The sequence below is a fragment of the Chaetodon auriga genome, chromosome 19 (genome assembly GCF_051107435.1).
Source record: "Chaetodon auriga isolate fChaAug3 chromosome 19, fChaAug3.hap1, whole genome shotgun sequence".
Lineage (NCBI taxonomy): Eukaryota > Metazoa > Chordata > Actinopteri > Chaetodontiformes > Chaetodontidae > Chaetodon > Chaetodon auriga.
The window spans coordinates 17,585,076-17,609,589 of NC_135092.1; the positions used below are offsets into that span (position 1 = coordinate 17,585,076).

The following is a 24,514-nucleotide window of genomic DNA, read 5'->3' on the forward strand; positions in this document are numbered from 1 at the left end:
ATGATCGTTTCATAATAAAATAAAGATTCAATCACAGTAGGAGTTTCCCTGCAATCATCAATAAATATGAATCCCCTCTTGTACACATTGTTCAAAATCACCTTTTTCCCTCCCATTCAGTGTCCATCATCTCATCTCTTGTGGCGCACAGCTGCTTTCAGTAATAGACAATACATTTCTGAGCCCTGCTGTTAAGTTTATCTGCTACTAATGAATCATATTTTTTGTGCTTTTCAAATATCCCTTGTTGGTTTTTAGTACTTGTGTTGTTATCCACAGGGACCACCTGGGCCACCAGGGACTGTGGGACTGTTGGGAGAAATTGGCCAAAAGGTGAGAGTTCTCTCATGAGAACATGTAACAGAACACACCTCTGACATAACATTAATACTTAATGCCAACGAGTCCAAGGTCATTCATCATTTTCCTTTCTTCATCCCCCTTGTGTTTCTAAAGGGTCCTCCGGGGAAGGTGGGGGAACCGGGACTACCAGGCGAGCCAGGGGAGAAGGTGAGAAAATATATTGATGAAGTTTTTACTTTCACTTTAAAGTTTGAAAAAATGATTGATCACACTAGACTGATTAATCTAAACAAAAAAAAAATACACGAAAAAGAAAGAATATGTCCGTGCCCTGATGTGTTTGTATCTGTGTGTGTCAGGGAGCCATTGGACCTGTTGGGAACATCGGGGAGCAGGGACTAATAGGACAGCGGGTACGTTTATCAGCATTAAACCATCAAATAGTTTGCATCCAACAGATGGAGCTGTTCATTTCATTAACCTTTGTATGTTTGTGATAACAGGGAGAGCCAGGCCTAGAGGGAGAAGCTGGTCCAGCTGGTCCTGATGGAGCCAAGGTGACGTGTTTTTCCAATATGTCCTTGACGTTGTTGTTAATGGAATGTGGAGACGCCAAACTCCAACAACAGAGTCCTCTCCTGCACCAATCATCTTAATCTGCCCTCTTGTTGTGTTTTAGCTTTAAAGACACTTAATGGCATGTTTTTATGTGCATATTCTCAGGGTGAAAAGGGCGACATGGGTCAGGAGGGCGACAAAGGAGAAAAAGGTGAAACTGGGCAAAAGGGAAAGGAGGGCCCACCTGGAAGTCCTGGACTCAATGGCGTCAGAGTAAGCGGACTATCTTTCCGGTGCCACTTTCATTTTGCACACTGACTTTCACAGACTCTCAAATCCCAGCTTCAACGGTTTCTTAATTTTGTTTTCTCTCTGAAGGGTCCAGAGGGGAAACCTGGCAAAATTGGGGAAAGAGGCAAACAAGGGTTGAAGGTATTACCATCAAATCAGCTCTGATGATAATCCTTCAGAAAACAGAGGGATTCACATGCAGTGGCACAGAAACGCTGGGTGGTCTGCTGTTCTGTAACTTGTCGTTTATGTATGTTTAGGGGGCCAAAGGTCATCAAGGTCACCTTGGGGAGACTGGGACAGTGGGGAAGACTGGACCACCAGGTTTTGTTGGGCAGAAGGGGTCCAGAGGAACAATCGGACACGTGGTAAAGTGGAACAGTGATGATATAGATATTTATCATCCTTTGCTTAATAAGTTTGAATGTCATCTGAAGACACATTTGTTCTCTTTAGGGAGCTCCTGGTCGGATGGGTCAGCAGGGGGAACCTGGTCTTGCAGGTTATGAGGTAAGATTATTATAACTTTCTGCATGTGGATGGACGTTAAACTTTAAGCCTATTATGGTTTTTTTGAATTTGATGTATGACTTAATGATATAATGTCATTTCTTGTATCTGTCTTTGCAGGGCCATCAGGGATCACAGGGCCCGATGGGGTCTCCAGGACCAAAAGGTGAAAAGGTACACCTCGTTCACTTTATGTGTAACACTGAGCTCTTGTTCCTCCTCTTTATCTTCAGTATCTCAGTCTCAGCCCAGTACCAGTTTGGAAATGGCCACCTGAAAGTGGATCACTCACACCAAATGTTTTTCATGGAGACACGAAACAAACCTCCCAAAATGCACCTCTCTGTCTAAGCAGCTTGTACTGATCAACCCTGCTTTGATACCTCAGTGCCTTGATCAAAGGCGGCACATTGTTAATATGCCATGGCTTTTATTTGACACAAAGGCAGAGAGAACTGATTTTACACACATGGGATGGTTGTTGCTGCAGCATATTATAGTCAGTCATGCAAGTGCATCTAAAAGAGGGCTTTCCAAACTTTGTAACATTTTAGGAGATGTTTCAAACTAGATAGCGTGTACTGAAACATCCGGGATGCGTGTTTTATATAAATCATCTAACGTCACTATTTTCATCTGCAGGGTGAGCAGGGAGATGATGGGAAAGTAGAGGGTCCTCCTGGTCCTCCAGGTGACATAGTAAGTCACACCTGACTTACTTTTCTCCCTCCTTCTACTCTTTGTCCGCTATAAGGTTGCACAGATTGAATTATTTCAAGTTTACTCACATACTTCTTGTTTTATCAGGGTCCTCCGGGTGACAGAGGAGAGAGAGGGGAACCAGGAGATCCGGGTTACAAAGTATGTACCATCACTACAGGTGATTTTCTAATGATTTATTTGGGTATTTGGGTTCATGAGGTCAATATTCTGTAATTCTTTCTCAGGGTCAGGTTGGCGTGGATGGAGAGAGAGGCAGACCTGGAGCTCCTGGACAACCTGTGAGTGTCAAAACTTGTGACTTCCACACACAGTTCTGTCATTAAGTCTGCATAAACAACCAGCAGGCGCGCTCACACAGGTCGTCTTTATATGCTTCCATTAACATAATTTCAGGGACAGCCTGGACCTCGTGGGCAACAAGGACCCAAAGGGGCTAAAGGAGATCAAGTAAGGATGTCAAATCAAAAACATTTTGTCTGTTTGCTGTGTGTGGTTGAGGGTGGTTTTGCCTCTGCATTGCATGTTTGAAGAGCTATAGTTTATATACAATTGTCTGTATATATATGTTGTCTGTAGTGTGTAAGCTTTAGTCCAAACCCTCAATGTTCCTGTTGTTCAGTCATTCATGAGAGCTTTAGATCCAGTATGTTCTGAGCTTTACATGGTGTATGTAACTTAGGGGCTGCGACAACATCAATACCTTTCTGGAAATGAGAGAAAGTTAGCTAACATTGCAAAGATCAGCATGAAAGTACTGAAATATTGCAGTAGTACTGTATGGTCCTTTGGTACCTGGTTACTGTAGGCACTGATGAACAATGACCAGCAGATGTGGGACAGTAATAATCAATAATAATCACTTTTAAATCATTTTCTTTCTCTCAAGGGTCAGAAAGGCAAAAAGGGTCAGTCAGGACAAAAAGGAACCAGAGGACCGGAGGTAAGTCAACACCTGTTTGTTGACTCTCAGCCTCAGAAATTTGTATTCATGACTAGGACATTTAGAAAAGAGGCATAAATTCAAGTCATGAACAGATGAAGCTAGAAAGGAGTAAACTGACTAATTCGCTCAAGCAATGACAGATGAAAAGAAACCAGTAACATAGATTTCTGATAAGTCATCTCTTCTCCTCAGGGTGGAGGTGGTCCGCCTGGTCCCAGAGGTGTGGTGGGCCGAGAGGGGCAGGAGGGGGTGCCCGGTGTGGATGGAGTCCCGGGAAAGGATGGCAGCAAAGGCATGCCGGTGAGACAAACTAAAAAAACCTCTTGTTCATTAACCTTATTAATCCTATTTGCCCAAAGTGGAAAGGTCTCATCCTCTGGAGAACATGAATGTCCTGTAAATACCATGATCTGCACTAAAGTAGTGAACAGATTATGAAGGCTCCAGCACCAGGAGGCCAAGAGTTTGTTTACTGCATGTGTTAGGGGTGATTCTAATCAATCTTGCTTTCATGATATCAAGGGAGAGCATGGTGATGATGGGGAGGCTGGACTTCCTGGCAAAGCTGGCTCACGTGGTAAAGCTGGCGTTACCGGACTCCCAGGGGATCAGGGAAACATTGGACCAAAGGTAAGGGGGAAATGTAGAATGCATTCAGGTTAACAATGCATGAGTAACTGTAATGAAATGGTTGTGAGTGAGCGAGCTATAATGTTAGATATAAGGTGCTGAACGTTGGTGTGATCTACACTCAGTTATTTGATCATTTATTCATCCTTCCAGGGTGAGCAGGGTCTTCGAGGCCAGAATGGACCTCCAGGAAAAAGAGGCTTCAGAGGTGGAATGGGACTACCGGGGCCACAGGGAGACCAAGGACCTAAAGGACAACCTGTGAGTGTCAGCCACAGATCCTTACACTTATACATATCTAATACAGGCAATGACTTACCAAGGATTTGCCTGATGTTATTGGATAACTTTTTGGAGATTCTGTGTTTCTGATTATTGACTAAATTCTTGCTCAGGGTGATACTGGAGAACCAGGATTTCCAGGAATTCTTGGAGTTTTTGGACCAAGGGTATGTTCAGCACATAACAGCAACCTCTGCAATCACACACGTTTCAGACTCAGCCTTTATTTTGATCATAACTCTTCATCTTTTACAGTAGCACCTAATACAACAGCAAAGCACAGTTAAAGACCAATACAGCTATTTTACTGCAATATCCCCACACTGAGCCCCATAAATCACACATCTTTTTAAAGAGCGGGCTTTTTTGACCTTTGTTTAGAGTGACAGATGAAGAGGCAGACAGGAAACAGGGAGAGAGAGGAGTATGACAAGCAATAAAGATCATTGGCTGGAATCACACCAGTGACAGGTGTAACCATTCAGCCAGGCAGCATGCACTGCAACCATTCAGCTACCACTCCATAAATCACATGTTTAATCAAACAAATCATTTCCAAAAAGTTAGGATGCTGTGGAAAAGATAAATACAACAGAGTGAGGTCATTTTCTCATCCTTTTTCACATGTACTCAATTGAAAACAGTACTAAGACGAGATATTTAACGTGTGACCTCATCAGCTTCATTGATTTTGGTAAATTCACAAGAACAAGAAGTCGTTCACAAGCAAGGATGGAGCGAGGTTCAGCGCTTTGTGAACACATGATTGTATAAAGGATGTTACTACGTTGGCTCAGGAACACTTTGTAAAACTGTTGTTCATTTGCAAATGACTGCATTCTGTTTTTATTAAGATTTTATGCAGCGTTCCAGCTGTTTTGGAATCAGGGTTGTATCTGTTACTGAGGGACTTTTAAATGTTTAATGAGCCACTGAAATCTGTTTTGGTGTATCTTGAGAAGTGGCTTTGTTAGAATAAGCCCTTTTTGGATGAGCAGTTGTGTTGATTTCTAAACAGTTTACTTTATCACTGCCCCCTTAGCAATTAAACCTGGGGCGTCTTTCCAGGAAGTGGATTAGTCTGTAAATAGAGGACCTCTGCAAACATGGCTTGTTTGGGGATTCAGGTGTAGTCTGGACGTTGCAACACCTGGCCTTGGCAAGGTGGAGCTGGCCACAGTGGCAATAATTACGTGTTTCCTTGCACATGTGTATGTATTCTTCAAGTTCTTAGCAGATCCCATTTACAAACAGCACACTTTGAAGCAAGCCAACGGATTTTCTCCTCACTTCCTGCCCCATGACCTGTTTGTGTTGCTCCTTTGTGGAACAATCCCACAAGCACCGGTTTTAAGAGCGTGTTTGCTTGTATGTAATTTTGTATGGTTTTAAACAATAACAACAATTGGGAGTGTGAAGCAAAGTTTCCATCCTGCACCGTAAACACATTCCAAATGTGTCTGGTCGAGTGGCTGTAAAAAATCTGTTCTATTGTATTGGAATGACTACACAGAGCCCAAAGCCAACGTCTGTTAGGACAGCTGGAAACACTGTCTTCAATATGGAAACTGCTAGTGGATTCAAGATGGTCTGTGATGAGATGTAGATCCAGTTAGAGATACAGTAGGATCTGGTGTTAAAAGGCATTTTGCAAAACTGACATCAAGTATTACAGTTTTAAACAGGTGTGTGATGAGTGTGAATAAACATGTGTCACTGCTGTTTTCAGGGGCCTCCAGGAGACTTCGGGCCAAAGGGCATAAGGGGACCAAAGGGGCCACAGGGCACAATGGTAAGTAGACCAGCGATCTAGCTTACTCTGATGAACCGTGCTGAGCCTCTTGTTTCATTCTCTTTCTCCTGTTTCTCTCCGTCAGGGCAAAGGAGGAGTTGTTGGCCCTATGGGAATTATCGGTCCCAGTGGAAGCGCAGTATGTATTACACTGAGATTAAGCTTCAACATTTCTCCCTGCTGTCATTCTACAGACAACTGACTGTGTGCATGTCTTCACAGGGACCTAGAGGAGAGAAGGGCAATCGAGGAGAAACTGTAAGTTCTGACCACATCTGTTCTTTTCACACTACGTTTAAATGCCTCTGTAAGAGAAGTGGATGTGATGACGATGTCCACGCTGAAAATACGTCTCTTCTCTCTCTGAACAGGGATTGCAAGGCCCAAGGGTATGTTTGCAGAGCATGGTCCTTTTCTCTTCTTCTGTGATGAGCCATGAGTGTACTTTACTGTGGACACTTGATTGACAGCATATAAACTCATTCAGCATGTATGTTTTTCATTTTATTAGGGATCTCCTGGACCTCGTGGGCCCCCTGGACTACCAGTAAGTTTTCCACTTTTGAAGGTTTAACCAAAACATATAAAGGCTTTGTCAGTCAAACAGACACAATGTCAGATTTGGGTTGCATGAGTCATTGTTTAAACAACTTTTTTTCTTCTTAGGGTCGCCCGGGTGTCCCCCTGTCATTTGTAAGTCACGCTATATTTGATGATTTTTTTTACATCCAATAAGTGGTTCAAATATTCTATGTGTACAGTGACTCTGATTAATTAAGATTTTGTTTTTTTTCTGCAGAAAGAGGATGGTCTTTTGTTTATGGATTCACACACCCCACTCAGGACTGAGGTTTGTGGAATAATGGCATCGACGTTTCTCTCTTTTATGTCTTTTTGTCTGTTGCAAACACCACATTTTTTTGTCTTTCCTCCAGAATAAGCCAGTGATGGACCTGCCGATGTTGGACCAGGGTGCAGAGATCTTTAAGACCCTCCACTACCTCAGTAACCTGATCCAGAGCCTGAAGAACCCACTGGGCACTCGGGACAACCCCGCCCGCATCTGCAGGGACCTGCACAGCTGTGAACAGAAGTTAAACGATGGTGAGGGTGTGTGTGTGTGTTGGAGCCAGAAACATAAAGCAATTTCATCTTTAGATAGATAACAACCATATGTGTTTTATATTCTTAGGCACTTATTGGATTGACCCCAACCTGGGCTGCTCGTCAGATACAATAGAAGTCTCCTGCAACTTTACTGGAGGTGGACAGACTTGCCTAAAACCAATAACGGCATCCAAGGTATTTCAGACACAATAGCAGCCTCAGTGTCTTCAGCAAAGTCTTTAAGATTATGAGCTTTAAAGAACGGTACCAGACTTCCTACCAGACTTCTTAAACAGCACCTGTTTTGATTGTTTGAGCAGCCAACAATCATCGTCGGCCGTGTCCAGCTGAACTTCCTGCACCTGCTGAGCTCAGAGGCAGTGCAGCACATTGTCATCCACTGCCTGAACGTCTCGGTTTGGAGGTCAGCTGAGGATGAGCCTGCCGCCCAGCAGTCTGTGAGATTCAAGGCCTGGAGTGGGGAGGAGTTCGAGGCGGGAGGCGAGCTCGAGCCAGAAGTCCTAGAAGACTCCTGCTGGGTAACGACATGATGTCATCTGGCTTTGAGCCATTTAGTTGACATCATTCTTGACTTTAAAACTCACCGCCCTTCGTGTTGTGTTCATGCTGAAAAATATCTTGTGTATCTGGGTTTCAGATAAAAGATGGCCGCTGGCACCAGACCCATTTTGTGTTCCACTCCCTGGACCCCACCCTGCTCCCTGTGGTTGACATCTTCAACCTCCCTAGTACTTCTCCTGGCTCACATTACCACCTAGAAGTAGGCCCCGTTTGCTTCCTGTGAGGGTTGCGGTGTAAGTCGTCTGACCAGGGAGGGATGGATCATCACCCTTAGGTGACACCCTCTTGCAGGCGTGGAGATCGGAGCAGTCTCCTCCAATCCACGGCAAAACAATCCGAGTACAAGCCTCCCTCCATACAGATCCTGCCAAACTCCCAGTGGACTGCAGGCACAGAGGGAGGGAGCACGGGGAGCTGGGGGGGACACAGAAGAGCTGAGGAGGAGCAGGGGAGTTCTTGCACTAATAGCTTCTCCAGGCGGCAAAAGCTTCTTCACGCTCTTCAAGAAGGATCTCCATATGTACGCCTGCGTGGAGACAAGAAGGCTCTATGCCACACAATCTCTCTGGAACATTGCTAAGTGAAGGGAGACCAAGGCCAAGTTAATCAGTGGACTTAGAGTAACTTATTTTTTTAACTGTATACATTCTGTATACTGTGTGTACTTTTTTGGAAATACCAGGAATTCAATTTTGTTAGAAGAGAAGAGAAGAATTGAAGTAATTGGGATCAGTTAAATGTACATATATATATGTATGCTTATTATTAACTTTTATACATGTATATCTTATGTAAAGAAATAATCTTCAAGTGCAATAGAAAAAGAGAAGATAATTTGATATTTTAAACTTATATGGAAGGATTTTTCAGGGGTGCCATTTTATTTGCCTTTGGTGCTCATCTCCTTGTGATCTTGTGAATTAATCCAGAGGCAGGCTCGTTTGTTTGAACTGAGCAGGAATCACATCTATTTACTGGTACACGAATTTCAGTGTCCTCCCTGACGCGGGAAAACCAGTGGCACCCAGTCAGCTCTCAGTAATAACGTCTGAAGCCACACACTGATGCACACAAGCCGTCCACGTGGAGAGTCGGTGCATTGAATAGTCATTGCTATACTTGTTACTCTCACATTATTGAACCGGATGCCACTGATGATTAAGGGGAAGATCTGCGGTTGTGGAGATTAGAGGTCAGAGGAATAAAAGAGTATGGAGCTCTAGTTCTCAATAGTGTTTTATTAAGTTCTCTACAACTGTGGAGTGTCGAATCAGGCGTATCAGCTCCTTGCTTCCTTATGTATGATAAAAGATAGGAGGGTAATAGTTGTTATTTACTCAGCGCCACATGGGACCAGAAGTCTCTTCTTCTACTCCACGTACAGTAGACAGACTACAGGTACAGGCATTCTTTAGAGGAGAACTGAGCCACAGGAGGGAGGACAATGGGTCCAGGAATCAAGATAAAACCCCCCATCTTCTATCCCGTCCTCTCTCTAATGCATGGTGCTAAGTAAATTATCTAAGGTGCTAACCATAGTGCTGTAATTACACCACTTTGCTTAAATACTCTGATGTTTATAGTGCATGCTTGCTCAGAAGTCCATATAATATGTTGCCATAGCTTCCATAATGCACTATAATGGTAATATCCCATCTCATCCCAATTACATAGTCAAACTGTTCTTTACTCAAAACTGTTTTTGTTTAATGCTGCATTTTACAGAGATGCTTATTCTGATTGAAAATATTTTAGAGATAACTATAAAAACTAAAAACAGACTTCTCCTTTCATATCCAGTATAAATCACAGGGTTTGAAGTATTTTTGAAGAATAAACTTTTCTTTTTCTCTGTACAAATCCCCCACAGCTGTATGTAATATTTTTAGAAACACGACTAGTGGAGATAGTTTTAATTAAATAAAAGTTTCTTTGTTGTAGCTGGACACAAGTGTGTATAATTGTGCAAACCTTGCTGTATACAGTGGATCCCCTCTTGCTAATTTAATGTTATTTAATGTTGTTAACGTGGTTGCAGACTGAGCAAATTTCTGTTGGTTGAAGCAATACTACTCTTTCTGACAACTTTATATATCAGTTTGCCCAACTGGTCTTGGAGTTTATAGATTTTTTTATGTGTAAATTTGGGGCTCCAGAGAACAAATTTATTGCAATGTTAATTATCTTTTATTTTTTTAATTTTTGTTATTTTGCTTTATGTTGTTTTTCCTCTATGCTAACCAACCATGTACTGTACCAGGACTCTGTGCTATACTATAACTTGTGTTTTAAAGAATTATGCAAAGTATGTGAAAATTGTTTCTTCTTTTTGTAAATCTGTTGTAGACATTAAAACGAGCTAAGAATACCTCACAATTGTACACATGACTTGGAGCAAAGATTTTCTGTTGCCTTTATAAGTAAAGTCTGTTTGGAAATATCAGCCAAATACAGTAAGTCATCAAACTCTGAACGAGAGCATTTCTGGTGCCAACATCCTTTATCTGTCTACTGTTTATTCATTGTTCAATGTCCATTTGTTCAATAAATACTTTCAATTTGTGTGTGGATTAATACTTTACAGAAGTATTTAAAGACAGGTGAAGACAGATGCAAGGATCTCTTGATATTTACGAACCTATTAATTTTCTAAAGGTGCAATTAACAACTGCACCCCTGTGACATATTTTCACATTGTTGCTCACTCAGGATCTTAATGGTTAAAGGTCTGCAAATTGGGTGCAAGTGTTTCTACACATACAGCCAGTGCTTTTATAATGGTACCAGATGCAAAGAGTTGTAGTGATGGCCAATGGCTGTGCAACAAAACTATAGTATGTGTACTTTCATACAGATGCATTAATTTATCGTGGCTGGATTGTGTGGTTGCAGACAGGTGTAACTTTCCCTCAGGGTGACATTTAAAAAGCATCTCCAGTTGATTGATAGCCGTCACAACAGAAAGCTCATGTCCCAGTGTGCTTCATCAACAGTAGGCAAGTTAAAGGAGGATTAGCTTGTCAGGGGTTGAGGATGTGCTGAGCCCATAAACAGATTAACATGTCAGGGGGGGCTAGGGCAAAAATATGCTGCTGGACACCCACTGACTCTCCATCTACTTTTCTGTCTGCAGTGTACGTACCCTACCGCTTCCAAGTTTCCACTAAGTCCAGTGCAACCAGCACTTTTATGCTGGTATGATACTTATTAAAAATATGTACCATGTGAGCACAATATAAACAAAAAAATGTTACTTTAACTTTAACTAGACGGAGCCATGAAATGAACCAATAATGCAGGACCCTCCATTGAGGAAATTCTACTCTACTGGTGCATCTGAGGCTTTTGTGGCCCCATGCAGTCTGGGGTTGGTAATCCTGTTTTAATTGAGGCAGTTATAAATGAAAAGGAGTGGTGTGTTTCAGAGAAACTCATCATGATAGTCATCTGGTGTGCTTGCCTTGAACACCAGTGTGGCACGTGTGTGTGTATGTGTGTATATACAACAAACACGCACGTACAATATTTGCCATAGCGCACATCAGATTGATTGATGCAAAACTCACATGCTGTGAGGGAAGAGCAAATATAACAGCAGGGTTACATGTGATCATTGGCATCACACCACAAGTTCATGTCTTACAATAACAGAGGGCCCATCTAATGCCCTTGTGTGAAACTGTACTCTTGCTGGGCTGAAATTAAGAGCTACACCGCTTGATGTCGCTGTTGTTGTCTGGATAAATTTCATGCGGGGCTGAACCAGCTGTTTACACCAAGGAAGTTCTAGATGTCTCAGGCCTTTCCCGCACGGCTAAATGGGTGATAAAACACCCAGACAGTAGTCGTTACCGTAGACTGCATTTCAACTAAATGTTATAATTAGCTCCCCGCCACCACACCCAACACACATGCGAATTATGCTTAAGCAAACTCTTTGATGAATACATCACACACACCAACACACACAGGCACACAAATTAACATTGACACTTTTTCAGCTTCGGTCAGAAAATGGTCTATAGACTTGATTCAAATCTTATTTATTTACTTATATTTTCTAAAGAATACATGACATACACGTGGCACAAAATATCCCCGTATTCCAAGCAATATTGGTTTTAGTTTAGGTCGGCCTATTATTTACTATGTTCCTCTGTCTGATCGTGGTGTTCATTGCATGTCGAGTCATGAAGATAAGGGCCCACTTAATAAAAACACGTCACTTTCTCTTGAAAGTAGGTTGTCAGAGGCGGTAACATGACTACATGGTTGGATACGAAACAGAAAATTCTTCATTCACAGCGTCTTTATTTTTGAGCTTCTACGTACCTCCCCAAAGTGTTTGTTTTGGCCAATCGCTTTGTCGCAGTATCCACCCAGTTTCATGCTGCCTTTCGGCTGCTCGAATATTCTTAATTTGGAATTCGTAAACAATAAACTTCAATTTAAGCATTATCGTGAACAAATACTTAGAGAGAACTTACAATAATTATAGAATAAAGCCTGTGTTTTTGTAACTTTATTTCGTAATATCAAACTTTTCAAGGCATTCATTTTTGGGTTTCAGTCGTACATTAAAATATTTCCTACACACCCTGAAAGTATCACCAGTTTCCAACGTGCACAATGGTGACGTTTACCATATCATGATGGCGGTAGCCTGGACTATTTTGAATTCCGTCCCGCTTTTCGAAGTTTACAGTACGTGTAGTCTGTAAAATGTTTTATAGTAACGGAGAGAACACAAAATAACTCAACCGTTATCATGGACTCCGTCGTGGGGGACGATGTGACGCTCCCCGTTGACATCAACGGAAGGTAAACCGAGCAGCGATTGCTAGCAAGCTAACGCTAGCATGTACGTTATAGCTAACACGCTTAATCCGAAAGCAGTAACTAGTTAACGATGAATGGGCCCTGGCTATTAACTGGAACAACGAACAAGTATTCAAATTGTTCCTTGATATAACGTTAACGCTGTATAGAATTAGCTACGTTAGGTGTACCACCAATATTAAGCTGAAGTTTTAACAATCTTAGGTCTAATAAGAAATTAACTACGGTTAGCTGTTAGTCTTGTTTATGTTTCTAGTTGCAAGTTAGTAGGTCATCTGACATTTGGATGATCACATATCTCAAATTTATCTGCTAAATTTCAGATGTAACATTATGATTAAATAGCTAACTAGCTAGCTGTGATATCGGTTTCAACAGAGCTATTGATATGGAAGAAAACTAAGTTAACATTATTCTTGTTAGCTTGCAATAAGTTAGTAAGTTAGCAACATAGACAATGATTTTCTAGTTTAAGTTGTTATTGTGTTTGAAGTAACATATTTAACCATGTATATGCTGTTAACTAGCTAGCTGAATGGAAATCAGTAGTCTTACTAATGTCCGGAATGTAGCGTTTAACGTTTACCACACAATTAGTGTTTGTGTCAAAATCAGTAAAATCTCCACATAAAACAGAAGAACATTTTCACTCAACCCAAAATCGCAGACCAAATTAAGAAAACCAAAATGACTCATCCTTCAGCGATACACCAAAAGTGCAGCAAGTAAATTGGAAACACTGGTGCAGGAAGCCTGTCATGCTAACATTACCAGTAGTTATTACCGTTATAAATCATATTCAGCTCAGTGGATGTTGCTGCGATGAGTAGGTCGGCTTGTTGACCTGTCATTGAGAGAGTGACAGAAAGCGGAAATAATCGGAGCCAGTTTTCAGCGGGGTTCAGACTGAAGCAGCGACGTCTCCCTGCACTCTTTTTGTACAAAATGTGGAGTTAACGTGTCATATTTGCTTTTTTTCTCCTCCGTGTGCTCTCCATGACACGAGAGAAGAGTGTGACTGTGGTAGGTGAACTGTGCATTATTAGCTCTGCTCTCGCCGGGTAGCGTTTGCTGAATATAGCCAGTCAATAGCTCCTTCTGCTCCTCTTAAAAGCTAGTTTTAGCACCTCTGTGTTCAACTTTGTAGTGTCCAGCTTCGCCTCCTTTGAAATGCCCTAACCCTGCTGCCCTGCGTAAAGGCGGTCATCCAGGTGGTAAGCGTGCCTCAGTAACCCAAGACGTTAGCCGATATGTGCGGTGTGAATTACTTATTCGGTAATTTTGAAACCTGATTCACTTGACTCTTTTAATTTAATAAACATGGCTTTGCATACTGTTAGTCGCGTCAGGTAATGTTGTTTTTTCAGTGGTATTCTTGTGAGCTGAGCTACTTTCATGTGAGTCACTCGCAGCTGAACAAAATGAGAAAAGAGGAAGTCACTGTTTACAGGCTCTTACATTGTTTCCACTGGGTGCTGTTCAGGTTACTACAAGTGCAACACTGACAAAACTGTATCGGTAACACTGACATTGACCTGTTTTAATGCCATCTGTTCTTTATGAGAGAAGTGCATTTGGGGCAGTGTCTGTGTTTGTATTTATATGTTTATGCTCGGTGTTGTTACGTTATCAGGCTCTTGCCATAGGGTGCTTCCTCTCCGTTAACACAGGAAGGGGTTGCGTGGCATGTGAAATCTCAGTGATGCAGCAATGTCAACACATTTTTATTGACCTTCGGCGTTTTGTCAAGGATTACTGTGCTTCTGCTGCTCATATTCTTCATGTTCTATTTTTCACATTGTGTCATTGGCAGCATAGGGCCACTTTGACATTAAGGGCTATTTGATTTGCTGAGCGCTGTCAAAAAACGTGTAATTACATTCACTGTGATTCAGTGTCGTGAACGTCCAAGGTGGCTGAGCAGTTTCAGTTGGCATTGTGTCTTCTTTTCTCCACTGTGATGTACTGTGTTATGCTCCTTCATTTTGGTTTACTTTGCACCCTGGCACCATGGAAGCTATAAATTAGTGTATTTCTAACACAGACATTCATATACGTGGTTCCCAGAGTCTCAAACAGCCTGGAAAAGGAAAGGAAGTGGACAAAAGGGTTTAAGAGTCATGATTGCATGATCCATCTGATTTTCTATAGAAATACAAAATGTCAAATAGTGATGTTCAGGTCTTAAAAAGAATGTCATTTGCACAGACATCTTCACAATATTATTTTTATTTAATAGTTTTACATTTTGTATTCTTTTGACTCTAAGCTAAAGCACAATCGGTAGGGTTATATATGTTGTCAATATAATAACATATAACAGAAATCACACTGTGTTTGTAGATGTTTGCTGTGGAGTATACCAGAGAAGCAGCCAAGCAGCTGTGATTTCAGTGCCAGGGGAGGTATGGGAGGAAGTTATTCAATGCTCGATGTTATATTATTAGACACAAAGGTCGTGGTTGGAAACATGAGCTTGAACCCAAGTACTTCATGTTTTTGTTTATGCCAGTAGAGCATCCCTCTTAAAACCGGATTTGTCTGGAGAATTTGTCACACTAACCCTTCATAAAAGGCATTACTGCATACGCAAGTGATGCATTTGTGTTGTGGTGGTACAACCCGAGTTCCTATCGTGTCATTGTGATCCAGATGTGTGTTGCTGTTGTTTGGTGCATTGTGCCGTGTCTGTGAGTGCTGCCGCTGTCCCATCACTGTGTGATGCTTAGCCGATCAGAGTCACAGTAGTCTACTTGTCCACCAAAGAAAGCCTTCTCCGTCCACTGGAGTCTCTGTTTGCTCTCCTTCTGTCTGTCTGAACATGAGAGCTAGGCTGCCACTGGCACATGGTCTCACACACACACACACACACACACACACACACACACACACACACACACACATACACACACACACACACACACACACACACACACACAGAAGGGGTTTCTGCCAGAGTGGATGTAAATGAGGCAGCGAGTCATTCTTAAGCTATTTATGGAGCGTTCTTCGGGCTCAGTGGAACTGGCCAGCGTGAGTAATACATAAACACAGCGCATTTGTGTTGTTTGAAGACCATAATAATCAGAGTATGTGTACTATGAGCAAGGACAGAGAGCAGAGCTTGCTTTGGTTGCTGATTTTCCAAAATCTTTGTTGGATGTGTTAAAAATCTAACAGTGATCCCTTTGTCATATATTCAGAGTGGCTAATAAAATGATTCTGTCTCCAGCTGCAGACTGCCTGATTCCATAAATGCTGGAGAATACTCCACAGACAGCATGACAGGTACAGTAAGACCTTCTTTTGTTCTTTCTTTTTGTTTTTTCTTGCTCAGGTTGCATCTCCCCCTGTGTATTAATTAATACTGCTGTTGAATCGTTGCTGTGACCTCCCACAGTTGTTTCTTCAAAGCTGTGGTAAGGGATTAGCTGGATGATGTTAATTAGCTAATCCTTTTTCTAATTTATTGTCAAGCTCTTGTAGTGTGCCAACAATCTGCTCAGGGCTGGAACAATACATGCAAGCCAGTAAACAACTAATTTATAGATATAGGTCAGCATCTGTGGCTTCTCGTGTGGTCAGATATACACAGAGACATCCAGGCAAAACACATGAAACAGGCGATGAAAATGCTTGGAAATTAACCAGAATTATGACTTAATCATATAAATTGGATCAAACTGTATGCTTTCATTCCCATCCATGGCAGGAGGCATCCTTTCATCTCCAGCTGATGTCTCACAACCTTTTGCTTGTTCTTTGTTTCTGATCAGCTGTGCCCTCAGTAGTTTTGCCAGATATCCAGGAAATAAGGGAGCAATGAACGAAGGGTAATGAATACCATCTGTAAAGATCTAGATTCATGTTTATGCTGAAGACATTAGCATACGCTGAAGGCAACAGGGATAAAAGCAACAGCTCTTTGATTTCAAAATAAAATGTCCTTTAAAAAGACAGCCGATACAAGTGTGAGGGGTGATGGAGCTCTTCCCGCCAGGCTGTCAAACTGTGAATCTGGAGTTAGTGTTGTGAAATGTGTTGTTGACTACGAGTGTTACATGATCAGCTGTGGGCTGCTCTCAGCTGGTCTAAACAGGACAGCTCTCCAGAAGCTGCCTCACCTCTGATGCCTCTGCAGCACTAAACATTTCTGCTTTCTCTTTCTTTCCTCTTCTCTGACTCTCTAACATAAACACATTCCTGACAGCTGAGAGTTAGTCGTGTTAATGGGGAAGAGTCTCAATGCTATAGACACCACAGAGCAGTTGGGACTCAAATGAATTAAAGTGTATCACTCTGTTGTTTTACAGCGCCATCCTTCCCTGACAAGATGTCCCCAATCAAAGCTCTTACCATGAAGGACTATGAGAACGTGAGTGATTTGTATCAAGTGGCATCATGTTTTTTTAAATTGCAGCCGCGTTGTAGTGAAACAGTGTCTCTTGGATCATCCAAAGCCATTTTATATGATAATGACTCATACTGTGATTTGTTTAATGCTAATAATTGTAAATTCATTGAAACACTGAGCTCGTCAGTTTGAGGTTATGCAGTCAGATTTACTCCACCACAACAAACAGAGTATTATGATTTATTAAACCTGATTCTCAGTCTGAGTAAAACCAAGCCTCACTGACCATTTATGGAGATTTAGTAATGAAGTGTGTGTGTGGGAGTAGGATTGAGGTGGGCTGAAGCCTATATTTCAGAGTTAAAGTGGAATGCATGCTCAGATTTTTGGCTTGTGCCTGCCTGGCTGGCTGCATGAGCCGGGCTTTATAGAGGGGTTCAGACTTCTACCTCCTCCATTCGACAGTCTACCCAACCCCCATTACCAGATGTATGATGTCCCGAGCCTGCAGCACAATGATGCACAGTCCACTTCACACACATTCCCACTCAAACACTCACACAAGCATGAAGGCCTCCCTTCATTTTAACAATAACCATGCACATGGGCCTTTTCTGCCATGCAGACATGCTGTCCCGCTTTCCTCCACAGATAAAGTGCTTAAGCGTACAATATGTTACATTTGACTGTTAAAATGTCAAATACAACTAGATCTATGTTATGTATTTTGAATTGTGTACTTACATTATCACAAATATTTCTAAGCTCAGGATCACTGAAGCTGTGATGCATCAGAAGAACGTGAATAAAGCTTTAATACTTTACCTCTTTGTGAACAGTTTCGCGTCACGCCAGATAAGTTTTCAATGTTTAACAATAGACAACAACTCCCATGACCGCACACTAATTCGCAGCATTATCAAACGTCTTTCAGTGTTTTCATTGAACGACCCCAAGCAGCAGAAATTGCTAACCTTTCTTTCTACTCTAATCTAAGAAAAGTAAATCTGGAGTTCATTTTGGCTGACAGAGACAAAAACATTTTAATACAGATTTTTCAACAAAATGTTATTTCTTGTTCAGTCGTTTTTCTGTATAATAAAACGTTTTTTTTTTTTGCATCACCTGCAGCAAATCACAGCTCTGAAGAAAGAAAACTTTAACCTGAAGCTGCGCATTTACTTCATGGAGGAGCGCATGCAGCAGAAATGTGACGACTCCACTGAGGACATATTCAAAACGGTATTGTATTTACTTTAGTATGTAAGATGTGTATTGGCTTCAGGTAGGGCTGAACGATATGCAATGAAAAAAGAATCACTGCTGATGATGATAAAATCTGTACCAAGTAAGCATGTTGCCTTATGTCTGGAGAACATGATTTGTAGGCCGGGCATCTCTGCAGCACCACAGTCATTCATTTATGTACGATGAGTCTTGTGACACATTTTATGAAGAAACTGCACCGTCTACAATTTTGCACTTAGCCATGTTGCAGTTTCCACAATATCTCCATTAATTGTTCAGCCCTACCTCTAAGTCTTTGTCATGCTTTCATGTGGCCCCTCAGGGCCTTCATGTTTCATGTGACTCAGCGTCTCCTACTGGGATTAATTGAGATCACAACTTCAGCCCCAACAACAGCTGGATTTTGTTCAACCAAAATCCCCCATTTTACTGCTGCCTCCTCTTTTCATTGTGTTAGTGAGATGTAAGCACATTGGAATCCCCTGGTCTCATGAGGGCTACTTGTGTTTCCTTTTTTTTTTTTTAAATTTGAGAAGTGAAGTGTCATGTATAAATGTTATCTGTATGTACACACTCCAAGAGAAACAATGAGATTTATTAGTTTGGTTGTATTAACAATGCAGTTGTCAGGGAGAAGGATGTCTAAGAACGCCTGGAAGACTTTTCAGCTGTTTGTGCCAGTGTTTTTGTGATGACTCCAGATGTGCAGTTTGTGCTGTAATGGCCTGCGTGTTGTCGGTTTGTAGAACATTGAGCTGAAGGTGGAGTTGGAGTCTATGAAGAGAGAGCTGGCAGAGAAACAGGAGCTGCTCGTGTCTGCTTCGTGAGTATCGTTCCCTGTACAGTGCTTCTATGCTGACAAAAACAAGATCTCCATCAGCAGGAAGATGTCTTGGAGGCCCAGTGGCAGAAACATATATGAGCCCTAACCTAATCTCCCTGAATGTTTTCCAGGAAAGCGTTGGAGAGTCTGGCTGGTCGAGAGTCTGGAGAACCCCATCGTTTGAGAGAGCAAGCTCAGAGAGACATGGATGCACTTCGGGACGCATTCAACAAGAGGATAGCTGACTTAGAACAGGTGAGCCAAAAATGATTTCACCTGTTGAACATTAGAGTTGATGTTATGAAGTCACTTTTCAAATGCTTACTTGCCACAGGTAATATATTGCTTTACTGTGCTTATTAGAGTCATTAGATGTCACTGGAGTGAATGGTTTTATTAGCCAAATTGCACTTTTGTCCATTGTTAGTTTCACTTGCTTTTATTCCTCCTTCACTCACTCTTGGTGAGCATAATTTGCAGCCGAAAGATTTGTCCAAACTGTTGTGATGTAAGACCCTTGTTATCCAGTTTGCAGCACAGTAAAAAAACTACGCCGTGCTGAACAGACCTAATCAGCATTGGTAGTTGTCTCACTTGGTGTCTTTTCCTCATGTCAGTGTCTGCGAACGGCAGAGGAAGAGGTTGAGAAGATGGCAGCCATCGCTGAGCAGGAGAAGCTTAAGAATATTAACATGGAAAAGCAGCTCCAAGCCACAGTTCCATCGAGCACCTTCACCTCTGTCCCCAGCCCAGACCAAGACCTGCAGCAGGTCCTGCACGAGAAAGACAAGTAGGGACACGAGAGATAAGCACAGACATGTTAATATGTTTTTCTGTATTAAGGCCTAAGTGTTTCCATTGTTTTTTGTGCTCACACCAGTATCATTGAGCAGCTCAGGGTCACATTAAAGAACCAGGAAGCTGCGATCCATCAGAAGAAAAGTGTAGGCCAACAGACAGATGCACCATCAGTTGACGGTGTTAAACAGCTGTCTGATGTCATCGCCAAGAAAGATCAGGAACTTGAGGTATGATTTTCATATGCTGCTAAAGATATTTCTGTGGTCATTCAACAGTTACTAAATGTTTGAACTGATTTGTTTCCTTGTTTTGAGAGTGCGTACAGTACATCCAGAGGGGTTGCCGCTCTTTCCAAACAAAGAATAACTGAAATGTAGTTTCAGCACTACTTTCACAATATATGAAAAGACCTTTGAGTGACCTTTTGACTGTCTGTTTCAGGCACTGAGGGACGAGCTGCATAGAAAGAAGGACCAAACACCAGACCATCAGGTTGGTGCCATGAGAAGTTCCTCACTAAATCTTGTTGTGGTGTGCCATAAAATAATTACTGCACAGTGTTCCATCTACCCATCTTTTTGTTATCTCTTCTTGTTGTTTTTGTCTTCCCCACCGACCTTTTGTGTCATTCATTGCTACGTCATTCTTTCATATCCTATTTCTTGCATCAGTTTTGCCTCAAACCAAAACTGTGGATTAATGTGTCGAGTCATTCAAACCCAAACGCTCACAGACAAACAGATACACACAGACTATGGTGTTTGCTGCGAGCACAAAGCAACCGCTGTTAACTTCAGAGGACTGTCTGTGTTGTTCTGCTGAACCACAGAAAATGTTCTTTGGCATGTTTTATGACTTGCTTTTTTCCTGTGTTCCTCCTGGTGCTGTTTTATTTTTGTTCCCTGCTCCAGTGAGGAGACTGAGTCTTCTTGTTTGTTGTGGTAATCTTGGGGCATTAATGGATTGTCTCAATGTTGGTGTCACAGTAGGAAGCTTACAACATTAAAACTACTTGACGAAGGAGGGAGTTTGGAATAGTCACTACAGGTGCTCCTTGATCATCCCTTGTTTTGCCTGATGTTAGATTGATGTTTGTAACCTATGGAGTAATCTCTCTGTTTCCAATAATCCTTTAAATGACAGTAATTTGAGGATTTTCTTAGGAATACTCTCTAAACAAGCCAGATGGTTTTACATTCTGTGGTTTGGGGGCTGAATAGTGACACACAGTGTGTGTGTGACATCAAATGTGAACCTGTTAAATGAGATGATGTGATGTATTTTGATGATTGCTGGATGGTCGTTAAATGTTAAGTCTGCATCTAGTTTGTCACTTAGAAAGCTTTAGAAATGTCCGTCTTTTAGAGGCAATGCAGTGCCGTTTGAAAGTGGTCCTCACAACATTATGCAGCCTCTCGGTGAAAGTGCTCTGCTGTTGACATTCAGAGTCAAAAGCTGTTAGTTGGATGGTGTCCATGGTTACTTCATCAGGCACTGACGTCTGGACTCAGGTCATGGTGTTAACACTGGATTACCATGCTGTCTGGAGGCAATTCCTCTGAGTTATTTATATCCATTCCTCTTTATTGATAGAGAAAAAATGGTACAACCTGTCAGTGTTTTGTCAGATCTGGGTAAACAGTGTGCTACATGTGTTGCAAAGGATTTAAAAAATTGGGGACAATGTATCTACCAGGGATGCTTTGACAGGACTTGGCGTGGCCTCCCCAGCATAGAGGTGTAATGGAATGTGCCATAGTGGTGATTGCCAGAAAACACCTCCGCTAATCTTAAAGCGGATTTTTAGATGTCCTACCCAGGTAGAATGGACTCTACAGGTGTAAGTGGCTGCTGCCATTTTCACCAGTCCCATTAAGAAGCACTTCTATGGGGATGACATTTATACCTGATGCCCCTATCAGGACATCTGGGAGGAGGTTTTCTAGAGATGGTCTGGCACCAGCCATAACACAGATCACTGCAGCAGTCCTAGAGGATTTGATCTGATTGAATGTGTGGGGGAGAGTGAAATAGAGGCGGGAGCAGGGATTATCAAAGGCTTAGGGCTTATAGTGCTCTGCACTCAGCCATTCTCCTCTGTGCCACTCTCGCTGATGCAGTGAGAGAAAATGATAGATGGCTATTCCATGGTTGGCAATCTGGTGACTTTAAAGCCACGAGACAGTTTGTGTGTGCGAGAGGCTTTTTGGACTCATTTAAAGTGGACGAGTCTGGAATCTTAAGATCTAAGTTGCCATGAAGGACCCATGTCGTATATGTGGTGTTCGGGTGGTGGGAAGCCAATGTCGCTGGATCTTCAGCTCAGCAGCGAAGATGAAGCTACAAGTCATCTTGTCCCATGTGCTGGGCTGGGAGGTGACTCGTGATGGTCGTGGAGAGTTCCTCTGTGGGAAATGTGTGTTCCAGTTGGAGAAGGTGGTAGAATGTGATGTCAACATCAGCCAGCTGCAGGATGAACACAGCAGTCAGATCCAGAAGCTGCAGGCGGAGAAAGATCACCTGATCCAGTGCATCGTGCACGTCTACAAAAAAAACAACCCAAGCCTGGACAGGAGTGATGGAGAGAGCACCAGCTGGAAGACTCCACTCAGGTCCTGTGGCGTGGGCAGTCCTGATGATGAGGCTGTTTGTGAGCTGGCCTCTGAAGGACAGCAATTCAGGGAGAGTGGAAGTGGTTATGTGGAGAATCGCATGAAAAGGTGTGTGAGTCTGGATCAAATTGCTAGTAAAGGGGCATTGCCTGGGCGCTCAGGCCTCAGGAGCAGCAGGCTGGGATCAGCAGCAGGACTCGATTGCTCTATGAAGAGTTTTGGTCTCCGAGGCGCACGCCACCGTTCGCAGAGCATGTACCTGGACCTGGTCCACCGTAAGGGCATGCTGCCTAGATCTGGATTCAAAGGTCGCTCCACATCCCTGCAGTCCCTCAATAGAGACTTTTCCTCAGACACCCCTCCAGACCCTCCACCCAAACTTAAACTCAGAGAGCCCAAGGTGTTCGTTGCCAGACGTGGTGCCGCTGATGACCCAGGAGGAAAGGTTCAGGCCAAAGCACTGCTCCACAGCTCCTCGAGTCAGCCCTCTGTCATCTCTGACCTGATCCAGCTCCTGCGCTGCATCTCCAAGCAGAAGGTCTCTGCTCCTGCAGGGAGCCACATCCCTGTCCTGAAGACAACAAATACTGGCCCTCACAACCCCCAGGCCAAGCGCAGACACAGAGAGGCAGAATGGAAGTCTCTGCATGATCTAACAGAGGAATTTGATGATGAATACACTCCTGTGAGAGTGAAGGTAGTTCTTCTTAGTAATCCCAGCTGGGCAACACACTGAAGCAATGGTAACACGCTGTAACAGACAACAGTGTTGCTGTTTAACTTTGCTGTTATTAATACATTTTTTTCCCTTTCCTGTTTTGTGTGTTCTCTGGATTTGCTTAGAAGCAGAGTGAGGTTGGCCGACTCGAGTCCTGCAATAAGCTGCTGACTGAAGAGCTCACCCAGACAAAAAGCACCAATGAGAACCTGACTAAAACACTGGAGGATACTCAGAATCAAAACAAGGTACATGGAGATGACATTTTGCTCTGTTAAAGGTTTTTAATTAGTTTGAGAGTTTTTTTTGTGTAAGATCACTTCTTTATGTAAACAGAACCTGTTGGGGAAGTTGGAGGAGAAGGAGAATGAACTCGGCTCTGAGAAGAAAAACGCTCTGAAGCGAGACAAAACAATCCAAGGCCTCACTCAGGTCCTCAGAGAAAAGGAAAAGGAGGTAAGGTTCATATTTTATTTTCATCTTTTATTTATTGTGGGCATCATAACAGTTGTTGTTAACTGTGACAAGTCTTCACCTTTCTTTGCTCTCGCTATTCTGTATTATGCAATGCTCTAACACCAACCTTTCTGTCTGTGTGTTGAATAGATTGCAGAGCTTTGTCATGAGATTGAGGACAGGGATGACGCTTTGGCCAAGGCTAGAGAGGCAGCACATAAAGCCCAACTGCAGAAATACCAGGCATGTACTGCACATTTTATAGAAAGTCAAACATTTGAGAAACAGGAAAGTGAAGAGAGTATTTTTATCTCTAACTAGTTAACGAATACACATTGCAGCCACTGTAAAAGTAAACATAGTTTGCATATATCCTTCAGGGAGTGGAGGAGCACCAAAATGTATTAATGGAAAAGCAAACAGAGCTGGCCCAACTCCAGGGGGAACACCATGCCAAGGTGCTTGAAGCCCAAAAGCTACAGCGTGCCCTGGACAGGAAGGAGCAAGAGCTTGCTGACTTACAGCAGACAAAGGAACAGCTGGAGGTGGAACTGGAGGACCTGCAACAGCAGAAGAAGAAGGGAGACAAGGCCCAGAATGTAAGACTGCTGGAGGACGGTGGTTGTCTAATAAATGTTTTCAGATACAACTATATTATTGTCTCCAGAGCAAAGCCATCTGTCACCATTCAGTCATCAGCTTTTGTGCAACAATATTTTCATTTTCTCCCTCCAGGATCTGGCCAATCAGCTCAAAAAGCTGAGTGGTGAGATCGGGGACAGGGAGACTGCTCTGGAGCAGCAGTACCAGGAGCTGCTGGATCAGACCAAAAGAAAACTGCAGGCACATGAGGTGACCATCCAGCGGCTCACGTCCACTCTGGCTGATAAGGAGCAGCAGCTACAGGTGACGCAACAACATTGAACACGTACAGACAGAATG

The 24,514-nt window shown here is 42.6% G+C and overlaps 2 protein-coding genes across 7 annotated transcripts in view; both read left to right on the forward strand.

The window, feature by feature from the left end:
• The window catches only part of col27a1a (collagen, type XXVII, alpha 1a), a 66,752-nt gene extending 56,517 nt beyond the window's left edge, over positions 1-10,235 (forward strand). Inside the window, exons 33-61 of the mRNA XM_076758759.1 lie at positions 280-333; positions 457-510; positions 663-716; positions 807-860; positions 1,027-1,134; positions 1,240-1,293; positions 1,413-1,520; positions 1,609-1,662; positions 1,783-1,836; positions 2,305-2,361; positions 2,470-2,523; positions 2,610-2,663; positions 2,779-2,832; positions 3,272-3,325; positions 3,521-3,628; positions 3,851-3,958; positions 4,112-4,219; positions 4,354-4,407; positions 5,970-6,032; positions 6,118-6,171; positions 6,255-6,290; positions 6,404-6,421; positions 6,544-6,579; positions 6,699-6,725; positions 6,832-6,882; positions 6,968-7,136; positions 7,225-7,334; positions 7,460-7,678; positions 7,798-10,235. Coding sequence (XP_076614874.1) covers positions 280-333; positions 457-510; positions 663-716; positions 807-860; positions 1,027-1,134; positions 1,240-1,293; positions 1,413-1,520; positions 1,609-1,662; positions 1,783-1,836; positions 2,305-2,361; positions 2,470-2,523; positions 2,610-2,663; positions 2,779-2,832; positions 3,272-3,325; positions 3,521-3,628; positions 3,851-3,958; positions 4,112-4,219; positions 4,354-4,407; positions 5,970-6,032; positions 6,118-6,171; positions 6,255-6,290; positions 6,404-6,421; positions 6,544-6,579; positions 6,699-6,725; positions 6,832-6,882; positions 6,968-7,136; positions 7,225-7,334; positions 7,460-7,678; positions 7,798-7,944 — 2,175 coding nt within the window. The 3' untranslated portion in view covers positions 7,945-10,235. The remainder of the gene's footprint in view (positions 1-279; positions 334-456; positions 511-662; positions 717-806; positions 861-1,026; positions 1,135-1,239; positions 1,294-1,412; positions 1,521-1,608; positions 1,663-1,782; positions 1,837-2,304; positions 2,362-2,469; positions 2,524-2,609; positions 2,664-2,778; positions 2,833-3,271; positions 3,326-3,520; positions 3,629-3,850; positions 3,959-4,111; positions 4,220-4,353; positions 4,408-5,969; positions 6,033-6,117; positions 6,172-6,254; positions 6,291-6,403; positions 6,422-6,543; positions 6,580-6,698; positions 6,726-6,831; positions 6,883-6,967; positions 7,137-7,224; positions 7,335-7,459; positions 7,679-7,797) is intronic.
• A 2,095-nt stretch (positions 10,236-12,330) lies between these two features.
• The window catches only part of cdk5rap2 (CDK5 regulatory subunit associated protein 2), a 32,325-nt gene continuing 20,141 nt past the window's right edge, over positions 12,331-24,514 (forward strand). For 2 of the 6 annotated variants that reach the window (XM_076757367.1, XM_076757369.1), the window contains exons 1-6: positions 21,929-23,095; positions 23,242-23,364; positions 23,453-23,572; positions 23,723-23,819; positions 23,957-24,171; positions 24,308-24,478. In XM_076757367.1, the coding sequence (XP_076613482.1) occupies positions 22,043-23,095; positions 23,242-23,364; positions 23,453-23,572; positions 23,723-23,819; positions 23,957-24,171; positions 24,308-24,478 (1,779 nt within the window). In that variant the 5' untranslated portion in view covers positions 21,929-22,042. Of the gene's footprint in view, positions 12,543-13,472; positions 13,584-15,792; positions 15,849-16,873; positions 16,936-18,045; positions 18,157-18,908; positions 18,986-19,116; positions 19,241-19,602; positions 19,776-19,865; positions 20,014-20,227; positions 20,279-21,928; positions 23,096-23,241; positions 23,365-23,452; positions 23,573-23,722; positions 23,820-23,952; positions 24,172-24,307; positions 24,479-24,514 lie in introns of those variants that run through there. The other 4 variants (XM_076757371.1, XM_076757370.1, XM_076757372.1 and 1 more) reach the window with 4 other exon arrangements.